Source organism: Pongo abelii, chromosome 12, assembly GCF_028885655.2.
Source record: "Pongo abelii isolate AG06213 chromosome 12, NHGRI_mPonAbe1-v2.0_pri, whole genome shotgun sequence".
In the NCBI taxonomy this organism is placed as follows: domain Eukaryota; kingdom Metazoa; phylum Chordata; class Mammalia; order Primates; family Hominidae; genus Pongo; species Pongo abelii.
Genome location: NC_071997.2, coordinates 123,988,410 through 124,005,536, shown reverse-complemented (window position 1 = coordinate 124,005,536; position 17,127 = coordinate 123,988,410). Strand labels below are relative to the sequence as shown.

Here is a 17,127-nt window from a genome sequence, read left to right as displayed (position 1 = left end):
ATCTGTAAACAGTGAGGCCAGTCTTTTGCTACTATATCAATTTCCTTACTTAGGTATGCCACTGGTTGTGGGGTTGTCCCACGAGTCTGAGTAAGGACTCCAAGAGCTATCCTTGCTCTCTCTGTGACGTATAAAGAGAAGTTTTGTCTTGTCGGAAGGCTTAAAGCTGGAGCTTGTACTAGGGCCTGCTTTAAGGTTTTTGAAGGCTGTTTCTGCCCCTGGTTCCCATCCTACTAGATGAGTATTTGCCCTCTGGGTCTCCTTGATTAGAGTATAGAGGAACCTGGCTATCTCGCTGTATCCGGGGATCCATAGTTGGCAAAGGCTGGTGATTCCAAGGAATCCCCGCAACTGTTTTAATGTCTTAGGGCGAGGATAAGCCAGTATAGGCTGTATTCGTTCCTTGCTGAGGGCCTTGGTTCCTCTAGCTAAGATTAGGCCTAGATATTTGACCTGCTATAGGCAAAGCTGGGCCTTCGACCTAAACACCTTGTACCCTTGATTAGCTAGAAAGTTCAAGAGATCTAGAGTAGCCTGCTGGCATGATGCTTCCAAACTGGTAGCCAAAAGTAAATCATCCACATACTGAAGGACCAGAGTGCCTGGACTTGAGAAGTGGCCTAGATCTTGGGCCAGTGCCTGACCAAACAGGTGAGGGCTATCCCTAAACCCTTGGGGCAAGACCGTCCACGTAAGTTGGGACGTGTGGTCTGTGGGATCCTCAAAGGCAAAGAGAAACTGGGAGTCAGAGTGCAGGGGAATACAGAAGGCGGCATCCTTGAGGTCCAGAACAGTGAACCATTCTGCTTCCTCTGGTATTTGAGCGAGCAGGGTATAGGGGTTGGGTACAACCGGATATAGAGGAATTACTGCCTCACTGATAAGTCTAAGATCTTGCACTAGTCTCCACTGACCGTTTGGTTTTTGTACTCCTAGAATTGGGGCGTTGCAGGGACTGCTGCATTTCCTTACTAAGCCTTGAGCTTTTAAACGTTTAACAATATCCTGTAATCCTTTATGAGCTTCAGGTCTTAAGGGATATTGCCTTTGATAAGGAAAAGTGGTGGGGTCTCTTAGCCTGATTTGAGGCATTTTTTGCCCTTCCAAATTGCCCTTCCAATGCTCAGACTTCAGGGTTGATTCCCTCTTCAAGTAGGAGACAACAAATGGGTAACTTGTTCCCCATATTCATGTAGATAATAGCTCCAGCTTTGGCTAATACATCCCTCCCTAATAAGGGTGTGGGACTTTCAGGCATAACAAGAAAGGCATGTGAAAAGAGCAAAGTCTCCCAATTACAACTGAGGAGGTGGGAGAAATACCTGGTTACAGGCTGTCCCAGGATTCCTCAGATGGTAACGGACCTTGAGGACAATCATCCAGGACAGGAGATTAGCACTGAGAAGGCTGCACCAGTGTCCAGGAGGAAGTCAATTTCCTGCCCTCAATGGCTAAACATACCCAGGGCTCAGTGAGGGTGATGACATGAGCTGGCGCTTGCCCTGGGCACCCTCAGTCCTGTTGTTGGATCATCTGGTTAGGGGTTTCTGATCCAGAGAACCTTTGTCTTCGGGGGCAGTGCACCTTCCAGTGATTGCCATGGCATAGCAGACATGGATGAGGGAGCGGCTTGTTTCTCATTGGACAATCTTTTTTTAAGTGTCCTTGTAAACCACACTGATAACAAGTCCTACCAGGTGATTGGCCTGCTCCATTTTCTGTCCTCTCTGAACCACCAAGGTTTGTTTGTCTGAGGGCCATGACTAAGGCTGCAGCCTTTCTCTGATCTTGCTTTTCCTTTTGGGCCTGTTCCTCTTGGTCCCTATTATAAAACACCAAGGTTACCAGGTTTAATAATGCCTCCAGATTTTGTTCAGGGCCCAGGGCTTGCTTTTGGAGCTTTCTCCTGATATCTGCGGCTGACTGGGTAATAAATTTATCTTTTAGAATCAATTGACCCTCAAGTGATTTGGGTGACAGGGAAGTATGTTTTCTTAAGGCCTCCCGCAGCTGCTCAAGGAAGGCAGAAGGATTTTTTTCCTTTCCCTGAGTTATGGTGGACATCACTGAATAATTCATGGGTTTTTTCCCTAATTCTCCTTAGTCCTTCTAGAACACAGGTCAACAGATGTTTACAACTCCAGTCCCCGTGATCTGAGTTGAGGTCCCAGTGGGGATCCATACTGGGGATGGTTTGCTGACCAGTAGGGAATTTGTCCCTTTCTTCTGCTGTCACTCTATCATTTACTTGACTAAGATACCAAGTATCTCCAAACTCTGGGGCTGCAGCTAAAGCCGCATTCTTTTCATTAAAGGCCAGGGTTTGATCTAACAATAGCATGACATCTCTCCAAGTGAGATCACAGGTTTGCCCCAGACCCTGTAGGACATCTATGTACCTATCAGGATCATCTGAAAACTTCCACAGGTCTGCCCTGATCTGCTTTAAATCAGAGAGAGAGAGAAGGGGACATATACCCGGGGTGGGCCAAATTTCCCTCCTCCTACAGCTTGAAGGGGACATATCCAATAGCCTGTGGGTTTTTGTGGTACTTTGGAGATTTCTTTGCGTATTTCCTTCAGCGGGAGAGATTAGAGGAGGATTATCATTAATAGAAAGGGGCGCTATAGGGAGGCTAGGATATGGGGGTAAGCTGAAAGGTCCTCCTGTGGGATATAAATTTCAAGCTTTGCATAGTTGTGTATTCTCCTGCAATGAAAACAAAGCTTGGACATAAGGTATTTCACTCCATCTGCCTTCCCTCTTACAGAAAAGATCAAGCTGCAGGATAGTATTGTAATTTGTACTTCCCTCAGGTGGCCATTTTTCCCTATCAGAGACAGAATATTGGGGCCAGGCCATAGGGCAGAAAAAAAATAAGCCGCCTCTTTTTCAGGGTTTGTGGGTCAAATTGGTCCCAATGGCTTAGAATGCATTTCAAGGGTGAGCCTGTTGATGCCTGAGTGTTTCCCATCTGTGGTTTTGGTTTGTTTTGTTTCTCCCCCTGCCCAAGAATCTGCAACAGTCCCTGGACCCTGCTGATCGGAATAGTTGCGCTCACCGACGCAGCGGCAGAAACAACCCCTGCCCAAGAACCTGCAACCGTCCCTGGACGCTGCTGATCAGAATAGCTGCGCTCACTGATGCAGCAGCAGAAACAACCCCTGCCCAAGAACCCGCAACAGTCCGTGGACCCTGCTGATTGGAATAGTTGTGCTCACTGACGCAGCAGCAGAAACACTAGTTTTCCTCCTAGACCACAACGAGGACCGAGGAAGGTCGGATTTCATGGCCCTTACTGACACATTCTCAAAAACGTGCACCCTTGCCTGTCCTCCTAGACCACAAGGAGGACAGAGAAAAATCGGATTTAGTGGCCCTTACCAACGCATTCTCGAAAACCTGTTAAGAGTCCTAAGCATTCTCCTGTTAGTATTGGGACTTTACCTGTGTACTATAAAGATGTTATGCCCCAAAAATGAAGTGGAGGGCCAAACCCTGAGGGAGGGAAGGGATCTCCAGAGTTGGAAGAGTGATGCCTTTTGTCCTCACTTATATGAATAAAAAGGATACAATTTCTGAGGCACCCCCTATCCTAGCTTCAGGAATAGTTTTTGTTAGGCCTGCTTGTCTGAGGAGGAATTCTAAAATTCCAGATAGCCCCCCTATGACGGGGCTTTGGGCAAAAATTATGTCTTTCTGATTGGTGAGCCCAGGTGCCTAAAGAAGGTAACAGAGTCCTGAAGTTTATACTAGAAATCATTCTTACAGAAGAAACTAGAAAAGCACCAGAGACAGGGAGTGCTTTTTAGAAGTGTAGGACTAGCCTTGGAGAAGAGAGGCGAGAGGAAGTTTGTCTGACACGCATTAGGACCCAGGAAGCAAGGGTCAGGATAGATAGGATAGATGGGCAAGTCGCGCTTGGCGACATGACTTTGAGAGGTCCGCTCATGGCCGCGGAGTCAACCAACTTGTTGTCGGGAACCCGGAGCTGAATGGCTTTCCTCTCTATCGAACCTCAGCTCAGCCCCGAGGCACAGGAAAAGTGGAAGCTGGTTCCAGGCAAACCAACGTTCCCAACTCCTAAGAGTCAGGGGTTGTTAGAGAGCCCTTTCCCAGAAAGCCTGACACCTGTGTCCGTAGTCCAGTGGCCATGCTAGTCGCTTTTAACTGGCTGACAGGTGCCTAGTATTTAGCCCCCAAGTTCTAAGGAAAAATAGGACAGAATAGCAAACGAAAGGGGTCTGATAGTACTCACCGCTTGGCGATAACCAATGGTCCCTTCGTGGTTGCCAAAACGTGTCTGGAATTGGTGGGTTCTTGGTCTCGCTGACTTCAAGAATGAAGCCGCGGACCCTCGCGGTGAGTGTCACAGTTCTTAAAGATGGTGTGTCCAGAGTTTGTTCCTTCTGATGTTTGGACGTGTCCAGAGTTTCTTCCTTCTGGTGGGTTCGTGGTCTCGCTGACTTCAGCAGCGAAGCTGCAGACCTTCACAGTGAGTGTTACAGCTCTTAAAGGTGGTGCATCCGGAGTTATTCATTCCTCACGGTGGGTTCGCGGTCTCATTGACTTCAGGAGTAAAGCTGCAGACCTTTGCGGTGACTGTTACAGTTCATAAAGGCAGTGCGTCTGGAGTTGCTTGTTCCTCCCAGTGGGTTTGTGGTCTCACTGACTTCAGGAGTAAAGCTGCAGACCTTCGCGGTGACTGTTACAGCTCATAAAGGCGGTGGGGACCCAAAGAGTGAGGAGCAGCAAGATTTATTGCGAAGAGCGAAAGAACAAAGCCTTCACAGCATGGAAGGAGACACAAGTGGGTTGCTGCTGGGTGCTTGGGTGGGTGGCCTGCTTTTATTCCCTTATTTGGCCCCACCCACATCCTGCTGATTGGCCCATTTTACAGAGTGCTGATAGGTCCATTTGACAGAGTGCTGATTGGTCCATTTTACAGAGTGCTGATTGGCCTGTTTTACAGAGTGCTGATTGGTCCGTTTTACAGAGTGGTGACTGGTACGTTTACAATCCTTTAGCTAGACACAGAATGCTGATTGGTGCATTTACAATCCTTGAGCTAGACACAAAAGTTCTCCAAGTCCCCACCCAATTAGCTAGACACAGAGCGCTGATTGGTGCATTTACAAACCTTTAGGTAGACACAAAGCACTGATTGGTGCATTTACAATCCTTTAGCTAGACAGAAAAGTTCTCCAAGTCCCCACCCGACCCAGAAGCCCAGCTGGCTTCACCTCTCAAGATCACATGGTCTATCACTTCTTCTTATACTTGAAAAAAATGCTGCCTACAAAAGTACCTGGCTCAGCCTTCAAGAACCTAGCAAAATGCACAGTGCCTGCTTAATAAACCTTAGTGAAGGAGCACACACGACTGAGCAGTAGTAAACATTTACCAAGCCTCTGATACAGTTCAGTTAGCTCTAAGATATATTCTTGACATGAATGAACAATTATTTCACATAGATATTTTTTTGGTGGGTGCACTAAAAGCAACTCTTTCAGTACCACAGAAATCAACATATTCCAATCAGAACGTTTTTGCCAAAAAATCTGTTCTCGCTTCCATCTACAATCTATTATCTATACGTGGGGCAAGGATTCACCTTTCTCTTCTCTTTCCAAATGTCCCAATACCATTTACTGAGTAGAGCCTGGCTTTCCCCACAGGTATCTGATCCCACCACTGCCATTCTGTATTTTTATTTCTTAGATCTGTGAGTCTCTTTCTCAGTCCTTCATCTGGGTTTCCTTGGTTTGCCTATTCCTGTCAGTCCAGAATATTTTAATGACTCCTGCTTTACAGACAGCAGTATGTCTTTATATCAACTTCACTACACTCAAGCATTTATTCTTCTAGAGAAAATTTTCAATTTATTTATCTAATTTCCCTCAAAACTCCACAATTTTACCTGCATTAACACCAACAGATTAACTTGGGAGAATCAGTATCTTTTTTTTATTTTACTTTATTTTTTATTTTTTTGAGACAGCTCTGTTGCCCAGGCTGGAGTGCAGTGGTGTGATCTCAGCTCACTGCAACCTCCACCTCCTGGGTTCCAGTGATTCTCGTGCCTCAGCCTCCGAAGAAACTGTGATTACAGTTGTGCGCCACCATGTGGCTAATTTTTGTATTTCTAGTAGAGACGAGATTTGCCATATTGGTCAGGCTGGTCTCAAACTCCTGGCCTCAAGTGATCCACCTGCCTCAGCCTCCCAAAGTGCTAAGATTGGAGGTATGAGACACCATGCCCAGCCCCATTCGTATCTTTATAATACTGAGGGTTGTTTTGATTTTTGATTTTTTTTTTTTTTTTTTTGAGATAGGGTCTTGCTGTGTTACTCAGGCTGGAGTACAGTTGTGCGAACATGGCTCACTGCAGCCTCAACCTCCCAAGCTCAAGCGATCCTCCCACTTCAGCCTCCTGAGTAGCTGGGACTACAGGCACACAGCACCATGCCAGCTAATTTTAAATTTTTTGTAGAGATGGGGTTTCACTATGTTGCCCAGGCTGCTCTTGAACTCCTGAGCTCAAGTGATCCTCCCACCTTGGCCTCCCAAAGTGTTGGTATTACAGGTGTGAGCCACTGCACCCAGTCACAATACTGAGTTTTATTATTCAAACAAACAGGCTGATTTTTTTTTCCCAATTACTCTATGTTCTACAGTAAAAATTTATAGTTTTCTGCACAGAGGTTCTATACATTTCTTTTTACACATATTACTACATATTTCATGGTTTTTCTTGCTTTTGAAATAGGATACTTTTTCTATCATATTTTCTAACTGATTACTGCTGACATGAAGAAAGCTATTTAGTTGTTTTATACTTCTCTTGTATCTATTTTCTGAGGCTAACATAGGACCGAACAACTTCAGTAGCTTTTCAACCTTTCTGTAAATAGAAACTTGTATTATGGTATAAGTTTATCTTTATTTAATCAACATTTTAAATGTATCTTAAACCTAACAATTTACACACACACACACACACAGTTTCTCCATACTCTTGCGCAAGTAAAACTGTCCCATACAAGAGAGATTTCACGTTGATTCCTCAGCAAGAGTCTGGGCTTTGCTTCTTGCACTTTCTAGCATCAGAGCAATGGACCAGTTCAGCACAAAGGGTGAGTCACTATCCAATCCACCTTATTAGCCATCTAACATTCTGAATAGCTATGATATTCACTCTAATTAAAATCAAGTCAGGATCTTTTCTGCTCATGTATTATAACACATTCAAGGGTTCCCTGTGCCTGAATACTTCATCAAGGGGAGAGTCTGTCTCTAGGTGGCTTTTTTCTCTCTTGTGCCCATTAAAAAACAAAACAAACAAAAAAAAACACAAAAAAAACAAGAGCCTTCGAGTTCATTCTGCCACAGTGGTCTCCTTCGCTAATTCGACTATCTAATCTTTATCAGTTCACTGATAATGGTCAAAAGTTTTCTCCTATACTATGCAGCCATAAAAAAGGATGAGTTCATGTCCTTTGGGACATGGATGAAGCTGGAAACCATCACTCAGCAAACTATCAAGGACGGAAAACCAAACACCGCATGTTCTTATTCACAGGTAGGAAGTGAACAATGAGAACACTTGGACACGGAGGGGAACATCACACACCGGGGCCTGTCATGGGGTGGGGGGACAGGGGAGGGATAGCATTAGGAGAAATACCTAATGTAAATGACGAGTTAATGGGTGCAGCAAGCCAACATGGCACATGTATACATATGTAACAAACCTGCACATTGTGCACATGTACCCTAGAATTTAAAGTATAATAATAATAAAACAGTTTCCTCCTAATGGATAAAAATTATTCTTTAAACTTGGAGATTTATAAACAGGTTTTCTATCTTAAAATGGCCAGGTTGTTTTTCTTCTACATATTTAAACATTTAAAACTGCATTTAAGTATTTAACTGGCATTTTATTTTTATTTATTTCATTTTTTGAGACAGGGTCTCACTCTGTCACCTGGGCTGGAGTGCAGTGGTGCAATCTCAGCTCACTGCAACCTCTGCCCCCAGGGCTCAAGCAACTCTTCCCACCTCAGCCTCCTGAGTAGCTGGGGCTACAGGTATGCGCCACCATGCCTATCTAATTTTTTGTATTTTTAGTAGAGGCAGGGTTTCACCATGTTGCCCAAACTCCTGAGCTCAGGTGATCCACCTGCCTTGGCCTCCCAAAGTGCTGGGATAACAGGCATGAGCCACCACACCCAGCCTTTTAAATGTCAGCAAAATACTTCTAAAGTCACGTCCTATACAGCTGTTTTTCAAACACGCACTATGCTCTTAATGTCAATTGTCCTATGATCTATGAGGCCACGTGACTCATGCCTGCTGACAGGATGCAGGCACAAGTGTTGCGCAGGCACACCCTCACTTTGCTCACACTCACCACCCTGCCCTCAACTTCACCTAGAGGATTCCAGAGCCTGAAGGAGGTGGAACCACAAGAAGGAAGGAGCCTGGTTCCCTAAATGACTGTGTGGAGCAGAGACTCCCTCCTCAATGAACTGCAATGTGAATGAGAAATAAACTCTTATTACGTTGAGCCACTGAAATAATGGTTACTGTTTTAAACGCAGTTAGCCTATCCCTAGATAATACAGAAATGTGAGGTAAAGGTCCTGAGACCGACAAGAATTTGGAATAGCTGACAAGGAAAATAAAAAGGGTAATGACCAAGATCAAACTGATGGAGGGGCTGTGAGAGCCCAATAAAGACTGAGTCACACAAATCCATACTAACACCAATCCACAAGGCTGTACAATAAATTCAATTCGGCTATGTAAATCACTTTTTAAATCGAATGGTTAAAAGAGCAACAAAATATTTTTTAATGAAATATTATACGGAATCCCAAAATACAAACTAGAGAAATACAGAGCAGATGTGGCTGAAGCAAGACTGGAGGACCTAGAACCTCATCTGCTGAGCTCCTCCGACACCTGCAGAAGCTGCCTGCAGAGTCCCAGGACTCTAAAGGTCAGCGTGAAAATTCATGATTTTACAGTATCGTTAACCTTAAGTTGCTAATGTTAATATTTGTTATCAACATTAAACTAAATTAATTAAAAGTATGCCTTTTGTTTCTATTTTCTACTACTAATAAATGCTTATTTCTCACTTATTATAATTCAAGTATTCAAAGCTCTTCATTTCTCTTCCAGATGGCACAGCTTTGCCCACATGGCTCCAGTTTCTCCATTTGTGTTGTCTGTTACTTTCCCCCATTTTTCTCACTGTATTTTCAACTTTCTTCTGTACTGAAGTATTATTCCCGACTCAATATATATTTAATGCCACTGTGTGCTAAGCACTAGGATGCATGATGAACAAGACCAATATAGGTGCAAATTCTCAGAATTAAATTTTCTAAGTGATTGCAATTCTTTTAAACTTATATAACTATTTCCCAATTTCATTACACTATGATGACAATGTGACCTGGGCTACTTCCTCAAGGTCACGAAGGTTTTCACAGTGGTCCTGTATCTACTGATCCTGCTCATGAGGTCATGTTTTCCAGGAATACCTACTATCCATAAACCAGATGGCCAATATCTGCTCTCCTTTTCTGCCCTTTCAAGTGTATTTCCCAATTCCACTCAGTAGCTTTGATTAACTAGTTTTTTAGTGCATTTAAATTGTTTTGTTTTGACCTGGGTTTTATTTGTTTTTGATGTAATTTCCTTTCATCTGAACCTATTTTTAAAATCTGTGTAGTAAAATATACTTTAATCTCATTAGGGAGAAAAAGGTATTTCCTCTTTCTCTTCTAAAACTCTCGTTTCATAGAAGTGATTTTTTTTCCCTGAACCTGAGCTCATACAACTTTGGTCCATTTCTATTGCTGAACAATTTTTTTTTCAGAGGTACCATGATTTTTCCAATACACTTATCCTTAAATTGGATTTACTGCTCATTACTTATGCTGTCCAGATGACTCAAGACTAGCCCAAAGCAGGCCTACTGTAACTTGTTCACTGGAGAAAGCAGTCAAGCTTGACATAAAAAAATATGTATATAAAGGTTTATCTTCAACTTCCCCATCTGGTACTAAAGTGTTAGCAGATGTCACTTTATAAAGATGGAGAGCAAGTTACTTCGTAAGAGCTTGTGCATTTATTTATTTCACAACAGACATATAATCAGTTTTGTTACAGGACAAAAAGACTCATTTAGCACCAGGAAGAAAATAAATCCCCTTTGAAGGAACAAACGCCAGAAGTTATTTCCACTACTCAACTGAATACTGGTGTTGAATGGAGAACACTGCAAAGAGGTGAAATGCATAGAAGTAAAACGCATCCTTGAGCGCCTTCTCTAGGAAACTCAGACTGACCTAGCCCAAGGACCTAAGAACCAAAGGAAGTCCCATTAGGCAGGAAGAAGCAGAACAAGGCTCTTACTGACTTAGATAGTACTAAAAAGACTACTTACAAGAGAGAAATTCTGAATTTAGAAAGAAATTTTCAACTAAAATGTTTAATAATAGCTTTTCACTTGAACTACTAAATGCAAATATATTTTGTCCTTTAACCATCTTGTTGGAATGGATAAAACAGGCTACTGAATCAAAGTTTTCATCTTACCCTGAAAAATCAGCAGAATATTGTCCATAGTCAAAGATATAGACTCGAGTAACTTGGCACACTGTGAGGTATCCCAGAGCAAACACAAAGCAGTAACTGCAAAACAAAAATAAGCTACATTAATGAAAATAAAAGACTCATTTTGTTAAAGAGTACATTTAAAAGTAATTTATTAGCTAAATGATATGGTTCAGAAATTAAATATTACTAGATCTACTCTACAAACAGCCTTCTTCAATAAATTATGAAAACTCTTTTCTAGTATCCACTTCAGTTTACTTGACTATCACCTTCAATGGTAAATTCATTTTATTCATTTCCTTCTGAGAGACATACACACACCACTTTACATATTTGAAAGTCATGATCACAAGCACAAACATGTGGTTAGTATGTGTTCCATTTATTCCTCCTTTCTAGGACACAAAAGTTAGCACAAAAATATTTGGCTAAGGCATACATTAAACAAAATTCTTAATAGAATTTTGAAAAAAACTTGTCCTCGATAGTCTAAAAGCACACCTTCTTAGTATGAGTCGGGTGGCATTTACACACATTTCACAGCCATGAACACTTACTGATTTCTACAAACTTAAGATGCTTGGAATATAGTTACAATTAAAAACATAGCATGGGAAAAAGAACTTATATCAACAGGAGAGAACAGAAACCCAGAAACAGACTCCAAAATATTTAACATTGAATAAGATGAAGGCTGCAATGCAAATTATCAGGGAATGGATGAGTTGTCATCTAATTGGTTCACAATCTGGGTGGGGAAAAGCAAGCTATGCCTTCATCTCACACCAAAACAATTCTATGTGGATTAATGAATTATATGTAAAATATACAAGTACAACAAATAGGAACTGTGACTAAATATTCAAATGTTCTGAAATTGGGGAAGGACTTTCTAAGCATATATGATATAGAAGAAATCAAGGGAGAAAAAAATCTTTAACTAAAAAAAAATTTGACCAAATAAAAATCTTTGTCATGTAGGCAGTTCAGGTGGTTTTATGAAAGTTCTTTCAAACTTGACAAATAGTTAATTATAATCTTTTGTATTATTCCTGAGCAAAGAACAGGGAAGGAAAGCTTCCTAATTCAAATGTTTAACAGAGTTAATATATTCATGATTGGTGTATCTGACAAAAATAGCACATATGGATACCCATACACAAAGCGTTGAGAAATCAAATTTAAAATAATTTCTAAAAATCATGTGGCAGACTGCACTTTCCAAAGATGCCCAAAACAGTGTCTCCCATTTCATACACTCTTCTGCAGCCTGTCCTGCTCCCCATCAAGAGGAGGAGTCTACGTCTCTGCCCACCTCTAACTGCCCACTTCTGTGGGCTGGCCTTCTAACTGCACAGACCAGCGGATTACAGAAGCAACATTTTGCTAGTTCTAGGTGTGAACCATAATTAATCTGGGAGTTCCTACTTTTTGCCTTTTAGAAGTTGGTTGCTGGGAAGAAGTATGACTATCCTGAGACCACTGCATGTAGAGATTCTGGAGGATGAGAGACGATCCAGAGAAAGAGAGAGGGAGAGAAAGAACAAGAGAGAAAAGGTGGGATAAAGGAAGGGTTGGGGATTGGGTTGGGTCTAGGTCCTAATCAAGGAACTGATCACACACATCTAGGGGACAAGGAAGGAAGGAAAGAGGGGTGAAGGGGAGCGGAGCGGCGTGGAGATGGAGAGTGAGGCACTAAGGAGCACCACGTGGTTAGACATGTGAGTGAGGAAGCTGATTCCACATGAAAAAGAGATGATGCTATCCAGTTGAACCCTTCCTGAACTGCTTATCCACAGTCATAAGTAACCTAATACAGAGTATCAATTTGTTTTAAGCCACTACGTTTTGATGTAATGACATAATCAAAACAGAAACTGGTAACTGAAAATGGGGTGCTACTGTAACCAAACACCTTTATGGAATATGTCAGATAAGAAGCCCTTTCTAAGAATCCTAAGGGCATGCCTCTTAGACATTCTCTGATAGATAAAAAAAGTAAAGTTTTTAAGAACCTCAAGGGTGTTGTCACACAGCACCCCAACTCTCAAAGTAGAAAGGAGGCTGTCTAAAAGAGATCTGTGGGTGTAGTTTCTGTCTAATGTAGAGGATTACAATTAGATACACAGGAAGCCCACATAGTTTTCTAATGGGCTTGTAAAAGATTAGACTGAAAAGGAGAGACAGTTCAAAATTAAAAGAGATGTTTAGGACCCCAAATTTTACCCATAGGAAGCAGTCTAGGAAAGCTATTCAAATGCAAAACCTGGCCATTTCTTATGAAAAAGGACGACTAGTTCAGGGTGTGGAGTCAAGAGCTCAGAGGATGAAGCCAAAAACCACACAGATGCACTCGAGGGACTCGGTCTGGGCCCTAAGTCAAGGAACTGATCACACATATCTGTCTAGATTTCACAGTCACCATGGACTAGGGACTGAGAAGCGCCTTACAGTCCAATCGTTTTCATTAACAATAATGTCTCCTACAGTTGTCCTATTGCTGATCATCATTGGATACTAGGTGTGTGAGGGGCAAAACACTTGTCCGTTAGTCCACTGGTCCTCAAATAAAAAAGAACTGTACTTGAGGACCCACTCCAACAAGCCTCATCCAAACCTGACTTGGATGACAAGATCAAGAACTTGAGCTTGATGCCCTAATGAGATGAGACTTTGGGGATCCTGGGAGGAAAGTGGGTAAACTTTCATGTAGGATTCATGTGAACTGTGGGGGCCAGAGGGCTGGCTGTTTTTCAAGACTGCTGCCATCAATAACATCCCTCCCTGTTGCACATGTCTAAGTCTTTACATCAAGAGCTGAAAGAAAATTCTTGCTATGGTTTGGATGTTTGTCTCCTCTAAAACTTTATGTAGAAATCTAATCTCTAATGCTGGAGGTGGGGCCTAATGGGAGGTGTTTGGGTCATGGGGGCAGATCCCTCATGAATAGATGAATGCCTTCCCTGGGGGATGAGAAGGTGAGTGAGTTCTCACTTTATTTATTCCCTTGAGAGCTGGTTGTTAAAAGGAGCCTGGCACCTCCCCGCTCTTTCCTCCTCTCTGGCCGCATGGTCTCTGCACACACTGGCTCCCCTTTACCTTCTGCCACATGTAGAAGCAGCCTGAGGCCCTCGCCAGGGGCAGATGCTCAATGTTGAACTTTCTAACCATCAGAACTGCAAGCCAAATAAACCTTTTCTCTATAAATTACCCAGCCTCAGGTATTCCTTTATAGAAACATTAAATTAAGACACTTTCCCGTCCCACCCCCTTGAATCTATGCTAGACTTAATAACTTATTTTTACCAATAGAATACAGTGCAAATCATAAACAGAATTAAAAGCAAAAATCACATGATATCTCAACAGATGCAGAAAAAAGATTTGACAAATATCCTGCATCCCTTTATGATTAAAACCCTCAGCAAAACTGGTATACAAGGGACATACCTTAATGTAATAAAAGCCACCTATGACAAACCCACAGCCAACATAATACTGAATGGGGAAAAGTTGAAAGCATTCTCGCTGAGAACAGGAACAAGACAAGGATGCCTACTCTCTGCACTCCTCTTCAACACAGTACTGGAAGTCCCAGCCAAAGCAATAAGAAAGACAGAAAGACAGACAGACATAGAGAAAGACAGAAAGAAAGAAAGACAGAAACAAAGAAGGAAAGAAAGAAAGGCAGGCAGACAGAAAGAAAAGGCATCCACATCAGTAAAAAGGAAGTCAAACTGTCCCTGTTTGCTGACAATATGATCGTTTACCTTGAAAACCCTAAGGACTCCTCCAGAAAGCTCCTATAACTTATTGATAAAAGAATTCAGCAAAGTTTTCTGGATACAAGATTAATGTACACAAATCCGTAGCTCTTCTATACACCAACAGCAACAAAGTGGAGAATCAAATCAGTAATTCAACCCCTTTTACAATAGCTGCAAAAAAATAAAATACTTAGGAATATACCTAACCAAGGAGTCAAAAGACCGCTACAAGGAAAACTACAAAACACTGCTGAAGGAAATCATAAACGACACAAACAAATGGAAACACAGCCTATGTTCATGGATGGGTAGAATCAGTATTATGGAAATGACCATACTCCAAAAGCAATTTACAAATTCAATGCAATCCCCATCAAAATACCACCATCATTCTTCACGGAGTTAGAAAAAGCAGTTCTAAAATTCACATGGAACCAAAAAACAGCCCGCATAGCCAAAGCAAGACTAAGCAAAAAGGACAAATCTGGAAGCATCACACTACCTGATCTCAAATTATACTATAAGGCCATAGTCACAAAAACAGCATGGTACTGGCATAAAAACAGGCACACAGACCAATGGAACAGAATAAAGAACCCATAAATAAACCCAAATACTTACAGCCAACTGATCTTCAACAAAGCAAACAAAAACGTAAAATGAGGAAAGGACACCCTTTTCAACAAATGGATAACTGGCTAGCCACATGTAGGAGAATGAAACTGGATCCTCATCTCTCACCTTATACAAAAATCAACTCAAGATGGATTAAGGACTTAAACCTAAGACCAGAAACTATAAAAATTCTAGAAGATAACATTGGAAAAACCCTTCTAGACTTTGGCTTAGGCAAGGATTTCATGACCAAGAACCCAAAAGCAAAGCAATAAAAACAAAGATAAATAGTTGGGAACTAATTAAACTGAAGAGCTTTTGCACGGCAAAAGGAACAGTCAACAGAGTAAACAGGCAACCCACAGAGCAGGAGAAAATCTTCACAACCTATATATCTAACAAAGGACTAATATCCAGAATCTACAATGAACTCAATCAGTAAGAAAAAAACAAACAATCCCATCAAAAAGTGGGCTAAGGACATGAATAGCCAATTCTCAAAAGAGGATATACACATGGCCAACAAACATATGAAAAAATGCCCAACATCACTAATGATCAGGGAAATGCAAATCAAAACCACAATGTGATACCACCTTACTCCTGCAAGAATGGTCATAATTTTAAAAACAGTAGATATTGGTGTGGATGCAGTGATCAGGGAACACTTCTACACTGCTGGTGGGAATGTAAACTAGTACAGTCGCTATGGAAAGCAGTGTGGAGATTCCTTAAAGAACTAAAAGTGGAACTACCATTTGATCCAGCAATCCCACTACTGGGTATCTACCCAGAGGAAAAAAAGTCATTATTTGAAAAAGATACTTGCACACGCATGTTTATAGCAGCACAATTCATGATTGCAAAATCGTGGAACCAACCCAAATGCCCATCAATCAACAAGTAGATAAAGAAACTGTGGTATATATATACGATGGAATACTACTCAGCCATAAAAAGGAATGAATTAACAGCATTTGCAGTGACCTGGATGAGACTGGAGACTATTACTCTAAGTAAAGTAACTCAGGAATGGAAAACAAAACATCATGTATTCTGATATGTGGGAGCTAAGCTATGAGGATGCAAAGGCATCAGAATGATACAATGGACTCTGGGGACTTGGGAGGAAGAACGGGAGGGGGGTGAGGGATAAAAGACTACAAATATGGTACAGTGTATACTGCTTGGGTGATAGGTGCACCATGATACAGTGTATCATGACTGTAGCCAGTACAGCATAAACAGAAAACAAACAAAAAAACAAAAACAATCTCATTAACATCAGCAAAAATATTAACCAACATTCATATTGGAAGTACATGCATTTGCCAATAATATTAGCAACTAGTTTACTAAATAGGACAGTAACCAAGCATTTATTTATAGTCATTTTTGTCAAATTACAGTTGAATTGCAGCCATAAGTTAGCTGTGAGAGTTCAGAAATTAAAAAAAAAATCAATGAAAGTGTTTTGTGAGAATCAACGAGCTATACAGAATTGAAAATAAAGGCTATTCTATTCTCATTATTATTTGTAAATTGTGCACTAAAAGTCTGTTAAATTTGTAAAATTTACAATAAACTCATGTATGCATATTTATGCATTTTTTTCCTAGAAAGCCAGTTAGTTGTTACTTACCAATATACCCCAACTAGCCACATGTAGTTACTGAGCTCTTGAAATGTGGCTAGCGCAAACTGAGATAAGCTGCAATTGTAAAATACACCCCAGATTTTGAAGACTAAGTATAAAAACAATAGTTGTTTTCATTGATTACACTTGAAATGGTATTATTTTGGCTATATTGAGTAAAATGAAATGTTATTACTAAAATGTTTTACTTAATGTGCCTTTTTTTTCAGTTTTTAAACTGTGACTACTGGGAATTTTTTTTTTTGTTTTTTTTTTTTGAGATGGAGTCTTGCTCTGTCGCCCAGGCTGGAGTGCAGTGGCGCAGTCTCGACTCACTGCAACCTCCACCTCCCAGGTTCAAGTGATTCTCCTGCCTCAGCCTCCCGAGTAGCTGAGACTACAGGTACCCGCCATCACACCCAGCTAATTTTTGTAATTTTAGTAGAGATAAGGTTTCACCATATTGGCCA

General features: G+C 41.4%; 1 protein-coding gene across 10 annotated transcripts in view; it reads right to left on the bottom strand.

Annotated features, from left to right (window-relative positions):
• Positions 1 to 17,127, bottom strand: part of MBOAT2 (membrane bound O-acyltransferase domain containing 2) — a 148,555-nt gene that overhangs the window by 40,575 nt on the left and 90,853 nt on the right. For all 10 annotated transcript variants that reach the window (XM_063713488.1, XM_002812309.6, XM_063713489.1 and 7 more), the window contains one exon: positions 10,619 to 10,714. Coding sequence is in view for 9 of the 10 variants with exons in the window: in XM_002812309.6 (XP_002812355.5) it covers positions 10,619 to 10,714 (96 nt within the window). In the remaining variant the exon portion in view is untranslated. The remainder of the gene's footprint in view (positions 1 to 10,618; positions 10,715 to 17,127) is intronic.